Below are 16,167 nucleotides of genomic sequence, written 5' to 3'. Positions count from 1 at the left end.
ACAACATAATCGTTATGGATTGTGCGGAACAATACTACGATTGTCTGTTTGTCCTGATGAAGACCAGCATGCGGAGGTAGAAGTTGTCCTCTACGCACAAGACAGGTCGAAATGTCGACACGCCTCCTCCCCCTTTTTTATGGCCTGTAATACAATTCAGTGGCTTTCGCATAACGTTTAGAGTGATGCATTTCTGAATATGCGACATCATTCAATAGGCCATCTTAGCAATGAGATAGAACAATTAGACTGTATACAGACCTAACATTGGTTAGGGCAATTTAATGACTCATTCTAACCAGTGTTTTACATGTAAATCACAGTCATTTTTTTGTTTCTCATTTTTCCTTGATTTCATATCTCTCCTCGTTCACAATTGCACATGAGCACTCTCTCTTCACGCTTCTTCTTACAACCTGTTACTGTGAAAATGACGTGTTGAATATGACATATTTATATTCTATAAAACAAAGATTTTTCTATCATATAAAATTGTCTTGTGTCCTTCTCTCTGTGTTATTACTCAAGTATAACTTGTTGAATAACTGTTTGGATTGAATCCATTCTTTTCACTTAGATGTTGGTATATAAATAAGACACGTCGGGACCACTTGTTGCTTTAACTCACTTTCTGAAAGTGGCACTACACCAGTTAGCATGCTTGGAAAGGAATCTGGATTTCGTGGAAGCACCTATCGTTGACATGGTTAATTTCCTTGTAGAACAATTCGAAAGAGGTCTTAGCTATAGATCTATCAACTGTTATAGGTCCGCTATCTCCGCGGGACATTCTCGTGTCAATGGCAAAACAGTAGGTAAAAACACCATTATGTGCAGAGTCCTCAAAAATATTAGACTCAGGAGACCTCCTAAAACTAGATATCAATCTCTCTTGGATGTTAAATTGATTCTTGATATTTTCTCTAGCTGGCCTGATAATATTCATTTAAATAGGAAAAACCTATCCATCAAACTCGCTACACTGCTTTGCCTAGTATCTTGTCGTAGGGTCTCTGACGTTAAAGCTCTTGGAATCTCGAAAAGATCCTACAACATGTTTGGAGTCAATTTTGATTTGTTTAGAAGAACCAAGACTATGTCTGACTCTATATTTTATCCACGATTTGATTCATGCAAGAAACTTTGTGTTGTGGATTGTATGAAAGAGTACGACTGCAGAATGAATGCTCTTCGCCCTTTAGGTGTGAATCAGTTACTTATCTCTTTTGTCAAACCTCACAAAGCTATTACTTCTGCTTCTATTGCTAGGTGGGTTAAAATTGTTATGAATCTAGCAGGTATTGATTTAAAAATCTTCAAAGCTCATTCGATCAGAGATGCTATGGCCAGTAAGTCCTTCTGGTCCGGAGGTAAGTTGGATGATATTCTTAAAGCTGCCGATTGGTCTAATGCTAGTACTTTTGCTCAGCATTATTGTAAACCAATTCCTTATATGTCTGATGTAGTTTTACAAAGCTACCAACATGCATAACGGTAGCCTCTGGTCTTATAATGAAATTGTGATTCTCCTATTACCATGACTAGAGAATCTGGATTTCATTAAAGACACGGAGGCTAACATTATCCCTCCCTCCACTTTCCCTTGGATATTTAAAGTCTACAATATGTACTTTCAATGTACTTACTGTTATTGCATTCTGATCACTTTACTGGATGTTTTTTCTTAAATTATAAATTATTTAATGACCTTGCTTGCCTCCTCAGTTTTGCATTTCTTATTCTGGAGTTACTTGTATCTTTCTCTCTTTTTTTCAGATAATCTCTATTAACTTCAGGATTTTGACCTACGGTTCTTCATCTTTCTCCTTTCCCTTTGTTTGCTGGTGGTTTCAAGATATTGTTTCAACTCAAGCTTTTCGGGACTTATCCTGTTCTACACCACATTTAAAAGAGGCAGTCTGTTATGGCCTTTTATTTACTGTTAATGTTCTATTCTGGAACCTTTTTGCTTTATGATGTATGCGGCTGCTTGGGACTGCATTAAAAGAAATATGCATAATGTTAGCCCCCGTGTCTTTAATGAAATCCAGATTCTTTAGTCATGGTAATAGGAGAATCGCAATTTTTCACTACCATTTTAAACATACCAAACATGGCAGCGCTACTCCTTTCAGATCAGGAATTACCACTTAAGTACCTTTAAGGTAATTCCCAATGCTAGCCTATGGAAGGAGCAGGCTTCACTGTAGTGAGAATTAAGATAGGCTGGTTGTCACTACCAGGAAATGCCACATAATGAAGGCACACGTCCTGCCTTTTACCTAAACAGCCCCCTGTCCATAGGGCTACCTAGGGCCTACCTTAAGGGTGACCTATATGTAGTAAAAGGGGAGTCTCAGGCTTGGCAAGTAGCTTTAAATGCCAAGTCAATGTGGCAGTAGACTGCGCACGCAGGCCCTGCAGTGGCAGGCCTGAGACAGATTTTAAAGGCCACTTCTGTAGGTGGCGCATGAAACGCTGTAGACCCACTTGTTGCATTTAATTTACAGGCCCTGGATACCACTGTACCAGGGACTTACAAGTAAACTAAATATGCCAAACAGGTGTAAACCAATCATACCATGGTTAAAGGAAAGAGCACATGCACTTTAGCACTGATTAGCAGAGGTAAAGTGCCCAGAGCCCTAAAGCCATTAAAAAGAGGGTCAGAAAAATACAGGAGGAAGGCAACCTTTTGCGGAAATTCCTGCAAAAAAGGCCAGGTCCAACATGTAATCAAACTAACTCAGTGCTTTTGGAAATGGATTGGCATAAGTTATATAAAAAATCATTAAAAGCTATTCAGAAATTGTACTCCAATCTCTGATTTACTGTAGTAAAGAAAGGTCAAACATGTTACTAGACCTTCTAAAGCTTTCAATTTGAATTTTGATGTAGCAAAGGTCCCCTTCTATATCAACAAGATCCTCTCAAACTATTTTTATTAGAACCGACACCTCGGAAAATGTTCAAGACACAGTTCTTATGCAAGATAATAATATAAATGGCGAATATCTCATTGCCTTATATTCTCATAAATTAATGTAATCTGAATTAAATCCTTCTGTACTGGAGAAAGAACTTCTCACCATGAAAGAGTGAAGGCACTTTCTGTTGGGAGCACAGTATCTCGTAAAACTCGGCATGAATCATCATAATTTGCAAGTTCAGAACAGCCTGATTGTTGGAATAACAGATGGTCTTTCTTTTTACTACAATTTAATTTTGAAATCACATAATTCCTGGCTCTCAAGCTATTGTCAATGATTGCCCATTTTATCAATTTCCTGCTTTGTTATTGGCTTTACAAATATTGTATTACTCCTCTGTCGGACATTGTGGTCAAAGAGCAACTGAGGATCTAGCCAGAAGTCACTTTTTGTTTCATTAAGGAAGACAGCAGCTACAATAAAACTGATGAAATTTTAGCTCAAGAAAAAGGCAGTAATTAAATACACACAAGACCATTGCTTCCTTTGGAACACCTTCTAGGCTTTGGAAAATAATTTCTCCAGACTTTTCTACAGATCTAAATCCTTCTAAAATATGTGCTTCTAGTATGGTAAACGGAGATTATTTATGCAATTTAGTTTTCTTACTGACATTTTTAGACTGCATAATCTTCCTTCAAAAATTGCTTCTGATTAAAGTTCAAAATGGGTTTCAAACTTTTAAACCCCAGACTAACAGGCAGACAAAGTTCAAATTAAATTTTTGAAATATATCTACTCAGTTTTGTAATTTCCAATGAGTTAAATGGAAAATTATTATTTCCAACTTCTGCATTTGCCTGCAGTCCATTTTTCATCAGGTTTCTTTACTACAGGGCATATCCCGATTTTCTTAGTTCGGTGTTTCAGTCCCTGCTGTTCAAGACTTGTTATAACTCCTCGACAAAACGAGGGAAGACCTAGAGAGCAACTTGGAAAAAGCTCAGCAAATGCAGGTTACGCAGAACAAAAGACATAAAAACTGACTTCCACATATTATACCGGGGGGCAAGGTTTAGCGATTCTCTAGCTTCTTTCATGCCTTTAGTCCTCGTTCAAAGTTAAATCCAAAATACTATAGTTCTTTTTTAATCACTCATATCATAAATCCAGTGACTGCTATACTGATATAGCCAATTTAGAAGATTCATCCTTCTATTCATGTTTCCTGTTTAAACCTATTTTTACCTCTAGGGGAAGACCTTGTGCTCCTTAAATAAATGATGTTGAAGAATATGAGGCTAATCACATTTGTAATTCCCACATTCACAAAGGTAAATTTGAGTCTGAAACAGATTGGAAAAGATTCTACCCCTGCCCGCATCCGCCCCCCCCCCCCCCCCACTCTCCCCCTCCCAGTGACAGACCATGGGAACAAACCTCTTTTGTCTATGTTAGATATTTTATAAAACCATTCTGAATGATCCCAAGTGAGTTGATAGTTGGAAGAATGGGTGAATAAGCAAATGAATGAAATTATGTACATTGATGAATGGGCGGATAAGAAAGTGCATGGATTGGAGGATGAATTAGTGTTATTGAATGTTCCTTGACACTGATCTGAACATGTCTCTACCCTTACCTTGCTGCTTATATGCTTTTTCCATGTCACATCTGACAGTTACTCCATTCTTCCTCCAGATGGAGCTTCCTCGGACAGCGCCAGTCTCTGCTGTCACTGTGGTAAATTCATCCAGAAACTTCCTTTGCAATTTTTCACATCCAGGACCATAGCAAGCCAAGGCCCCATGCAACAGTGCACAAACTGAAATGCAGCCATCTGGGTAATAACTTACAGGGCGGCTGGGCGATCAATTCCTGATCACCAACGGATGGATTTTTTTTCCTGGGAGGGTAGACCACCTTTCTCATACTGTTTGATTTTCTCCTAACCAATCATAGAATTTAAGGGGCACTGCAACCATCAAGGCTGTTGTGTTAAATCCCTCAGAGCTATCAAACAATATAAGCTATGTTTTTGATTAACTCTGCCTGCCTTCATTCATTAAAGGTGGTCTACCCTGAAATCCAAGTAGAGGTGACTGGATTCTTGGAATGACTTTTCGGGATGGTGGGACACAAGGCAGCCGTTCCAGAATGACCTGGACAATTCAGGGTCATTGGAAGGAAGGATCTGTGTTTCAACATGGGGAGCATTAATACACTAAATCTACCTCACGCTAATGATGCAATAGAAAATCTCTGTATATCATCATAATGCACCGCATCCCACATTGAAATAACCAAGGTCAACCAAACAAAATTAACTCTCCATTGCATTCCTGTGTGCCCCCTGTATGTGCTTGTTTGTGACAGAGATATGACGGATAAACATGCTCCCTCTCCAGCCAAACATAACTAGGAAAATGATTGCTGGGCACTTTGAGGCCACAAATTTGGGTTGCTGTGCATGAGGTACTACAGGCTTAAATCTGCAAAACTATAGCCCCTGGCATAACAAAGAAGGTACTTATTCCCTATTTATAATAAGTATATTGTGATGGCTCTATTTGTTCCAATGTTTTTTATTTACTTTATTATACCGTAGAGAAAAAATAAAATACAGTACACAATGGGTGATAAATCTGGGACATTCAGAAACATACAAAATCATCAAGACATATCTGTTGGTAGAAAGGCTTGTATGGAGTACATTTGCAGTGTTGTGGTATAATTTACAATCATTGTCTCACCCAACCCTGTTGCCTCAGTTTGTTCATTTGGCAATATACCCATTTCTCTTCATGTTCTTAGGTCTTATCCATTTTAGTATATGTCCAACTATCATTGTCCTAAACGCTTAGCCAGGGACAATGCCTCCTTGCTCTTCACCATGTTTCGTAGACCATACACCCCTGAGTTATCCAATCAATTGCTATGCATCTTTTTGCTGGTATTACGCCTAATGTGACCAGTCAGGGCTCCATCCAACTTTTCTTGGGGCTTGGCTGTAGGCTTGAAATAAAATGCTATAGATCTTAGGTAATCATGCTTCCGACCACCCTCTTCAGTGGCAGCCCCACAAGATTTCAAAACTCGGGTACTTTCCTTGATCTTTGAAATACAGTCTACAAATAATGGCAGGCGTCAGGTAAGTTCTGTACGAGCCCTTTAAGTGTGAGTGAAGGAATCGTGCACCTTGGTGTAAGCAAAAGTCAAATTCCACCCGTTATTTTGAAAATTGCATTCTACAGTCGTTCTCACATTTAGATTTAACCGACATGTCAGGGTTCGGTCAGTCTAGTCTCAGTTCTTTAGATTGGTTGGCCGTCTGCAGTTAAAGGCAATAGTTCTGTAAGTACTAAGGATTCTGAAAGCCTGCCCAGAGAAAATCATGCACACAGCAAGACATGGCCTGCACATATCCCCAGTTGGGTTCTTGCCTCATCAAACATATGCCTCCTCAAACATATGCCTCTTGTAGCTCTATTATAAATATCTCCCATGCATATTTATCCTCTATCCTGCCTTACTTGTGGGTATGCCTAGGTTACACAATTCACCCAACCCCCAAATGTGTGCCTGTTCAGAAACGGGCACTCTCTTTATTGTAAGTCTGAAGACAAAGTCCGACGTCATAGACGCCAGGGAGAGGGTTATCCCCAAGCTCTTCTTCAATAGGAAAGAAACTGATGTTTACGTTCCATGTTGCCGTGCCACCCCATCAGTAATCCATGCTCCCTTGTAGGGAGCTAGGCCAGCCACTCAGGTACATGCTGTAGTTAGGAGGCCAAACAGCAGCTTTGCATATGTGGAGAACCCAGCCCTCCTTCTAACATTGCAATTTTAGCATAGACAATTTGATTATGCGTCTCGCTCCTGTAGGTATCAGAGATTATATTAAACTATCCAGCTGTCGAAATAGGTCTATTCGTAGAAGGGAGAACACTGCCTAAAACAGAAAGGCACCCTGGAAGTCTATTATTTTTTACCAAAGGGACGCTACCTATTAAGGATAATGGTAAGTTTAAAAGCATTGCTTAATGTTCATGCACCACATTCAAATATACTCTTATTTTTCAGTTTTCAAGAAACAGACACAATTATGGCCAAATTTCTGACAGATGCATGTCTATTATTGCGATGCAAAAATGAAGGGCTCTCTCTGTGCATCATGGTTTTCCTCATAAGAAGAGCTTTATTTCGCACATTCTCCTTTAAAAAAATGTCCTCTACTGCAGTTTATGTTTATTTTAGTGATGCCTTAAATGCTTAGTATCTTGACTGACTTACCACATTTGTTTATATTTTTTCCATTCTTTCCTTCAACTTGGAATGCATCTGATCGTCCTACGGTAAAAAAACAGAAACACAAAATATGAATAATACATATTAATTCAAAAATATGCAATTGAAAGGCATCATCTTCTCCAAAATAAGCATTTTCAATTCAGTCTTTTCTGTACTCTAGAATAAGGTGCACATCTTCTAAGAATGCTCTTCGGTAATAAACCGAGTCCCACCATCTAGCCCGGAAACCCTCCACTGTCCTACCACTTGGCTTTTCAGCATGTAGGATTCCCATGTCATCCTGTGTTCCGATGGTAGAAGCAAGCGCCAGGGCACGCTTGGGTAACTGCTGCGCTTTAGAAATATATATAACATAACCTCCTGACAAAGGCCTTTTCCTCTTGCCCCAAAAACTAAGCCTCTTGAGTCCTGCTCAGACCAAGAAGACTTTAAGGAGATTCCTCCAGAAAGATGAGGAGACTAAGGCCCAGATTTACAACAATTTTGCGTCATTATTTGCGCCACCTTTTTTGCTCAGCCAGGACACAGAATGCTAGTCGAGATTTACAAACCAGCTGAGCATTAACTCCTGCTGTTTGCCCGCAATCCATGTTCAATAAGAGTCTGAAGCAGGGACATGAAACCAACAAGAAAGGTTGACATGCTTAACTACCTAGGTTGGGCCAGATTAGGGGAAAGATGCTAATAGCTTTAGTACTCACATGCTTTCACCTTCAACAGTAAATTGCATTTTGTCCTCATTAGATGTCCTTTGGCATGGTCCTATATTTGTGGGGCAAGCAATTACAGCTGCTAATGTCTTGAGCAGCCGGCAATAATGCTTAATTACATTGTCCTCTACTGGTGGAATGAGGCTCTAGTGGATTGCCATATGAAAAGCTATTAACCTTTAATGTCTTATCTTACGGAATCAGATTCCAAAATGCCAGCTTGCTGTAAGCTTGTAGGGCAGACTTTATTAGACTCATTTAGGTCTAGACAGCAACAACACTCATGCTCTGTTATCGAGTTCCAAAAATATTATCCTTAAGGGTATTTGTTTAATAAATGTTATATTTGGAAAGGTTGATCTTACTCTTCAATGCCTTCTGAGGAGTCAGGGACTCTTAAGAGTAAAACCAACAGTCACCTTTCATGTGGATTTATATCTATATTGCCAAAAAAACTGAAGTTAAAAGGTAGTTAAGCTTGACTAATACAGGATATAGCACCTGAAAACAGCACTAAACTGATTTGCCTGCGAGGTGGTCTTATAAATGCCCGATCACTGTGCAAGCATACCCAACATATCTACAATTTGATAACACATGACAAACTTGACTGCCTTTTTGTAACCGAAACCTGGCTGAAGGCCTGGTGCAACCCCGACATAGTCAGTGCCCTTCCCTCTGGCTACCACATCCATAGATTAGATAGACCAGAACAACGTGGATGAGGCCTTGCAATTATCTACCGTAGCTCATTGAAGTGTTCAGTATCCCAATTACCAGACCTCAAAGGAACAGAGGGCATCAGTTCCCTATAAAACCTTTTTGGACAGCATTGGAGACATTGTGAGCTCACTCACCCTCAGATTCTCCAACTTTACCTTCTTAGGAGATATTAATATCCACCTTGACACAGTCAATGACCCGGGGGCAATAAACTTCAAGGAAATCATGGACACACTCGGCCTAGAGCAGCGGAGTTTTTCCGCTACTCACAATGCCGGCCACACGCTAGACACTAGCTGTTCCAACCTCAAAACTTTCACAATCAAGACCCCAGTTAACCTAATCTGGACTGATCATAAGCTGATTCCCTTAGAAATCAGATCCCAGCGCATGCCAAAAACCAGGGGGCGCACTTCAACAAGCTAAGTCTAGGTGGAAGGAGATGACAGCTCACCCCGACTTACATCAAGCTGCGTTAGCCTGCCAACCAAACCTGTTAAGAGATCCAACAGTAGACAGCCAACTCTTCACACAGTGGATATATACCCTGAGGGACCGTTTTGCATCTTCAGGTCAACAAAACAGCCGCCCACCAAAGAAACCCTCCGCCCCATGGTACACTCAAACTCTGAAAGAAATACAAACCCACTATAGGACCCTAGAACGCAGATGGCGACTGAGCTATGAGCAGACTGAATTAATTAAATTCAAAACGGCGCAAAAAAATTACCACATGCAGTGCATATTAAAATAGCCCAAAAAGCCTACTATATGGAAGTGCTTAAAATGGCAAACTCAAATAAAAAAAACTAAACAAACAAAACTATCTTAAAGACAGTTAACGCTTTTATCAATCCAAAATCACTGCAACAAGAGATCCCTTCAAACCTTACAACAAGATTTCACCTTACCCCCCTGTCCCTCCACCAACAACAATGCCATCTTAGGCAAAGATAGACCGACTCTACAAACGTTTAAGACGATTACCATAGGTCAATCTCGTCAGGCGATCCTCGCTATTAAATCGGTCTCCCCCTTTGACACCTGCCCTCCCTCAATCTTACATGCTATAATCGATACCGCAAATCCAATGATAAACAAAATAATTAATGCCTCCCTGTCATCAGCAAAAATCCCTATAGAATGGAAGCTTGCAGCAGTCAAGTCCCTACAAAAGACACAACTCGCGGATCCCACCACCCTCGCCAATCTTCTACCTATTTCCCTACTACCATGCTTTTAGCAAGATCACTGAAAAACTTGTTAACACCCAACTCACATCTTACCTGGAAGAAGCAAATATCCTACCCCCTAACAAATCTGGTTTCAGATCCTATCACTCGACAGAATCAGCTCCACTCTACACGGCTGAATCTCTCAAATCGCCCTTGATCAAGGAAAGAATGTTGTTCTGGTCTTATTAGATCTATTGGCCGCATTTGACACGGTCTCACATGTCATTCTTCTAGACCGTCTCGAATCCTATGCCATCTCCCACATATCCCTGGCCTGGATTAAAGGGTTCTTGCAGAACCGCAGACAAGTCATCACCCTTGGTCAATACAAGTCAAAAGAAAAACCCCTGCTTTGTGGTGTCCCTCAGGGGTCCATCCTTAGTCCGATACTCTTTAATGCCTACATGGCCCCATTGATCAGTCTGATATCGTCCTTTAACATAGAGACCATCTCATAAGCTAATCCTGGTCCTGAACAAAAACACCACACAGACGGAAGAAAAGTTCCGCGCATGTGGCACTGCTACTTTTCAATGGATGAAAACCAACCACCTAAAGTGCAACTCGTAAAAGACGGAAATACTACCACTAGGACAAGGCAACACCTTCTCTCCCAATATATGGTGGCCAACTGACACTCCCCCTCCTCCAAACATAGTGAAAGTGGTCAGAAATCTGGGAATCAATTTGATGCCACTCTATCCTTCAAACAGCAATCACTGGCAGTTGCTGGAACCTGTTTTCATATCATAAAATCACTCAAAAGGTTTTTTGATCTGCTTCCCATTTCAGCCAGACAGGCAGTTGCCGTGGCCCTAATCACGTCTTGATTGGACTACTGCAACAGCCTCTATGCATGGGGCCAACAAGTCAGTCTTACGTAAACTCCAATTGGTCCAACATGTAGCAGCACGTCTAGTGCTGAAATGGCCGAGGAGGGCATCTGCATCGGTGGCCTTAGAAACATTACACTGGCTACCCATCCATAAAAGAGTTCTGTTTAAGATTCTGATAATCACTTTCAGAATATTTCACTCCTCAGGATCACACTACCTCCGGACTAGATTTACGTGCTATACACCTTCCCGTAGTCTTAGATCATCTAACGCAAACCTGTTAAAACCACCAGTGTTTAGATATGTCTCAAAAGGAGGAAAATCGCTCGCAGTGATGGGCTCCAAAGCGTGGAACCAACTCCCTAACCAGCTCCGTCAGATCCAATCGGAAACGCTCTTCAGGAAGGCCCTAAAACGTGGATCTTTTCAGCCTCCGACGCCTTATGCAGAACACTTATCTAATTTCCTCTCTCCCTCCTGCAGCTACCCTAATCCGGTTCCAATTTAGGGATCCGCATAGCGCCATGATGCTCCTTAGAGTGATAGTTGCGCTCTACAAGTGTCCGATTACATTTACATTTTGCTAAGGTGTCAACAGGTTTTACGCCACAACACCTAAAAGGATATGAAATCGAAAAGTTAAAGTACTTTCTTCACCTAGTATCCCAGCATCACAGTACTAACTCAATCACAATACTTTATAAATCGGCCATGTTGACAAACACTGCATTGCCAGAATATTTCCTATGTCATGTTAAGTTGTGTTAATCCATTTCTACCACACGCTTTTAACCATAGGTGTTCTCGCACTAAGTAGTTGAATCAAAGGCAAAGCAAAGTCAATGCCTAACAAATCATAAAACCTCACTATCTGGAGAAGGGCGATGTATTTAAACCTTTATTAAAATTCAAATGATTATCTTCTAATCCAAGTCCCAACGCCAGGGAGTTCTCTGCCCTGCTGTAGATGCAGCGAAAAACTATCCTGCTCTAGAATGTTTAAAACGGGGGTGATAACCAGCTGAGCAACAGTCAAACATTGAGCTCTAGACATAATATCATCAGTGAGTGGCTCCTCCGTTAAGGCGGAGGAGCGTCGCCCCACTGCTCACGGAGCAGTGTAAACGAAAAAATTAAATGATAATAACTGAAGTTATTATCATTTTTTTCCGTATGGTCAGGCTAGGGCGGGGCTTGGGTCCCCTGACGTCGAGAGGAGGACTGGTTGTGCACACAGTAAAGTGCGCATCAATGTTTGAACAGCCCTCTTGGGTCAGCCAAACATTCATGCTTACTTCGCATATTCTCATGCAGGCTGCATTACAGCCTGCATGGAGAACTTGCCCCGAACCCCATTCCCTGGCTGAGCACCATGATTTGGCGCTCAGACCAATCACAACGCTGCATTACAGCGTTGTGATTGGCTGTGGGGAGCCTGAGTGCTTCCTGGTCCCCCAAGAGACTCACTTGATGTGGGAGGGACGTGGGGATGGAGAGAGCGGCGAGATCTGGTAAGTGATTTTTTCTTTTTTTTTCAACAGGGAGATTAAGTGAATTGCCCAGAATCACAGGATGTTGTTGAGCTTCCTTGCTGAGACTCGAACCCAGTTCTCCAGGTTCGAGTTCAACCGCTCTAGCCGTTAGCAGTTAATACAAGAATGTCAAGGATGCTATTAGTGATATCACGGGGCAGTGTCCAAATAACTTTGTGAATTGTAGTACAAACCAAATTTGGAGGAGGGTGTGGGGTCCATAGAGCCAGATGCCAGGAAGATGGCAATATGAAGACCTCTGCAGGCCGAGCACACAATCCTCCATCATCCACTTCCAGTTACTCAGGATGCCTCCTCAGTGCGCATGTTCATGAGTGATATATGATAGTGGGTGCCAGGCGTCCACCTTGTCTAGAAAGGTGCTGGAGACAATAACACTCCCTCCACCAGTTGCCTGATCTGCAGTGACTCAGAGTCACTTGGGTGCTGATGTGCACGTGTGCTGTGTGACTGCCTGCAGCATGGAGTTGCCTGGCTTTGGGGATCCTGCTGGGTGAATCGGCATGGAAATCTTATGGCACCCTATGGTGAGATCTGTCTTGCGGCTGCCAGACCAGAGCTTTGACCTACTGCATCTCGGTGCCATGTTGGTGTGCTGACTTATGTGGCCCTCTACCTGGTGGGGTCTGTGACTGGTTGCTGGGGCTACCTACGGGTGACTGCGGGTGCTGTTAGCCTGGGGGTAGGAGAACGGGACCATGACAGATTGGTACTGAACGCTGACTCCTTCATAGATTCCTGGAGCCTGCGAGAGGTTGTGAAATGCTTCAGCCAACATAGAACTGTGAGGTAGCTGACCATGATTGGTCCAGTGCCTGTGGCTACTAAGTGTGTCCATTACGCCTGGCTGCGCAAGCACTGCAGGCTTTTCAACTTGAGAGGCACTGCACATTTTCCATAATCCAAAACATGGAAAGCTCTCCTACCGGTTTCCCTCAGCTCCAGTTTATCAGCTGTGACTTCTGAGGATACATGACTGGAAGTTACAGGTCCTTAGCGCAGTCTGACAAAGTAGAACTCACGGGCCTGGCGATACTTTGCTACTGACTAGCTGGCTCTCTGAGTATTATGTGGATGACTTGTGGCACTGCATGGCTTCCTGTTGCACGATACACATCCAACCTTGTGCTTCAGTTTTGTGACATGAATTCTTTACTAGCATATTCACTGCCAGATGGAGTGCTTGCTGATGGGGAATATTAATAGTCTAATGGGACTTGGCCGCAACCATAATTGTCCCACATGCCTAATTTCTCGCAATCGACTCACGTGAGGACAGAGGGCTGATCACCATGAAAGCACCACTGACAACATTAGGCTATTAGTCTGACTCAATGCAATAAAATGTTGAATGCATACAAATGGTTTCTTCCTAAACAGGAAGCAAAACTGGGTTCTTCATTCCAAGCAATTATTTGAATACAGCATCAAAATTAAAGCGGTCACCTGATATTGGTCTAGGGCCTACTCCTGTGATGGGAGTATGGGATTTAGGAGTCATGTTTGATTCAGAACTATTCGTTACAGAGACACCATGATCTGTTGGAGTGAGTGAAGAATGTTTTGCTCTACAAGGGCCTGGCTGCATCCATAATGCTGGAATGGACCATTTTGGGACAAGGGCGAGGGGAGCACTGTCAGGTACAAAGAAGAATCTGCAACAAATGGGACTGGATTAGGCCATGCTGTACTGTGCAAGTCTAAATGTCATCTACGGAGCAACGCTCACTTTACGCTTTGTCTGTGGTACACATGTCCCTCTCAAGAGTGTGAAATGTGTGGGGAAATTGGCGGACACTGCCAAAGCCTCGAAATTATTGCCAGGCAGAATATTTCCAAGCTGGTATTTTTGTGGAATGTTAAAATATTAAAATGGTCAACGGTACCTGTCCTGGGTGATATTCTTGACACTTAAATCTTGGCTGAGCTCTAATTCATTTTTTACTCTGATTCTCTTTCTGACTTGTGCTTTTTTAGGTTGGATGGCATACTTGTAGAACCCGCACTATCGATACAGTAATTGAGCCACAGACGGAAAATGGGACTGCTCTCTTCAGCTACTGCAAGTTAACAATATAATTCACATTATGATTAGCACAGGTTATATCTATCAGACACTGCAACTGTCATTCGTGACGTGTGGAGTTTTTTTTCCTTCGTCGATTTATACACAGGGACGTTTTAAGGATTTTGGGGGCCCTGTGCCAAATATATTATGGGGGGCCATGTTCAGAACAGCTTTGATTTTATGATCTAGTTTCACCTTTTTCATGCCCTTTTTGGTAAAATTGTAAATGCGTGTACATCTAATATTCAGGGATAGTGACGTGTTTTCAATATTGTAACACAGCCGCAGTTCATTAATATCACTGCAAATAACCTCTGTGACACCCTCCCATTTCTCAGATGTGAGGCCCTGTATTGATCTAAAAGAAACTTTTTTATGGATGTTGCATGAAAATGGTATTTAAGAAAATCTATGTACGAATGATTAATGGCCATCAGGGCAAGCCTCTCTGCAGAACAGAGCTGGCTCTATCAGCCCCCCCCCCTGAAAGGCTGGGGCCCTGGGCCAGAACCCACTTTGTCCGTGCCTTAGAATGTCTCTGTATACAGTCATCTCCTTAGTATAAGCATGAATTTAAGTCCGCAGAGGACACATTCTTTTCTGTTTTGTATGCGATGAAGTAAGCATGACAGGAAATGGATCTGAGGCAGTGTCTTTCTTCTCGAGGAGCTGTGGTAGTCCCCGAGAGGGTAACCTATCTGCTCCCCCTCCCCGGTGCTACAAGTAAGAGCCAGAAAAGAGAGGAACCGGCTAGAGATCCCTGAGCAGCTGGTCTAGCATGGTGATGAACAGCAGCAGCAGTCCAGACTGTTCTTTCCCTGCCAGGGGTAGGAGAAGGCTAAACAACTATAAATATGAATTACTTTTAAATCTGTTTTAATCTGACACACCTTACTGCAAGTTAAGACATATCCAGTCAAATAAGGGATTTTATGTACATTTTGAAGACTAGTTGCCAACGAGCTGCACAGTGGCGGTGCGTCCATTGGGGGCATTGGGGCGTTGCCCCACTAAGCTGGACGACCGTCACAACATCATGATCAATGACACCAGTATTCAATTTTAAATAAAATTCAATAATAATTCCAGCAGCCAAATTTTATATTTGCCAGCGCACAGACTAGGTGAGCGCGCACTCAGTCGCAGTCTGTTCAAGTACGCTCTAGCTCTGGATTGGTGAGAGTGTGTGGGGGCGGGGCTGCGGCAGTTAGTGAGCGACGACGTGGAAAATAGCGCAGCAGTGCGCATGTCAAGTTTTGGGCTAGTCATTTTGATGACTGGCCCGAACATGCGCACACTACCTTATACCAGCGACTCAGTGGCGACTGGGACCCGAGGGTGCTTCTTCATAACGCAGCCCCCGGGTCTCATTATGGGCAGGGAGTAACCCCGCTCTTAAGCCAATCCTGGCGCTGCTGGCACAGTGGCGCTGCTAATGCAGCGCCAGGATAGGCTGAGAGTCTAACACCGCGCAGCGCCGCAGCCTGCAGTAGTATGGTGCCGTGCGTGGGTGGTGGCATGCCCAGTGCTGCACTTGTTGGCCAATCACACTGCGGCTATGTGAAGCCATGCAGTAGTGATTGGCCATCTCTACGCTGTCGGCGCACGTCACCGCGCCAGTGCCACACGATACGAGTCAGAGTCACGAGTCGGACTCGTCGACGGTAGAGACCTCGTGCCGCCGGTGTGTGTCGTCTACTCTAGGTCTACTCTACACTACAGTCAGTCAGTCGAGTGAGTCAGCTACTAACTACACTACTCAGTCAGTCAGTCAGTCTTTCTTCGTTCCCAACTTCCCATG

The 16,167-nt window shown here is 42.7% G+C and overlaps 1 protein-coding gene across 1 annotated transcript in view; it reads right to left on the bottom strand.

Annotated features, from left to right (window-relative positions):
* The window catches only part of LOC146821647 (uncharacterized), a 1,582,729-nt gene that overhangs the window by 1,369,964 nt on the left and 196,598 nt on the right, over positions 1 to 16,167 (bottom strand). The window contains exon 7 of the mRNA XM_085609888.1: positions 7,224 to 7,280. Within this exon, the coding sequence (XP_085466014.1) occupies positions 7,224 to 7,280 (57 nt within the window). The remainder of the gene's footprint in view (positions 1 to 7,223; positions 7,281 to 16,167) is intronic.

The sequence above is a fragment of the Triturus cristatus genome, chromosome 6, assembly GCF_964204655.1.
Source record: "Triturus cristatus chromosome 6, aTriCri1.1, whole genome shotgun sequence".
Lineage (NCBI taxonomy): Eukaryota > Metazoa > Chordata > Amphibia > Caudata > Salamandridae > Triturus > Triturus cristatus.
This window is presented reverse-complemented; position numbering and strand designations above follow the sequence as displayed.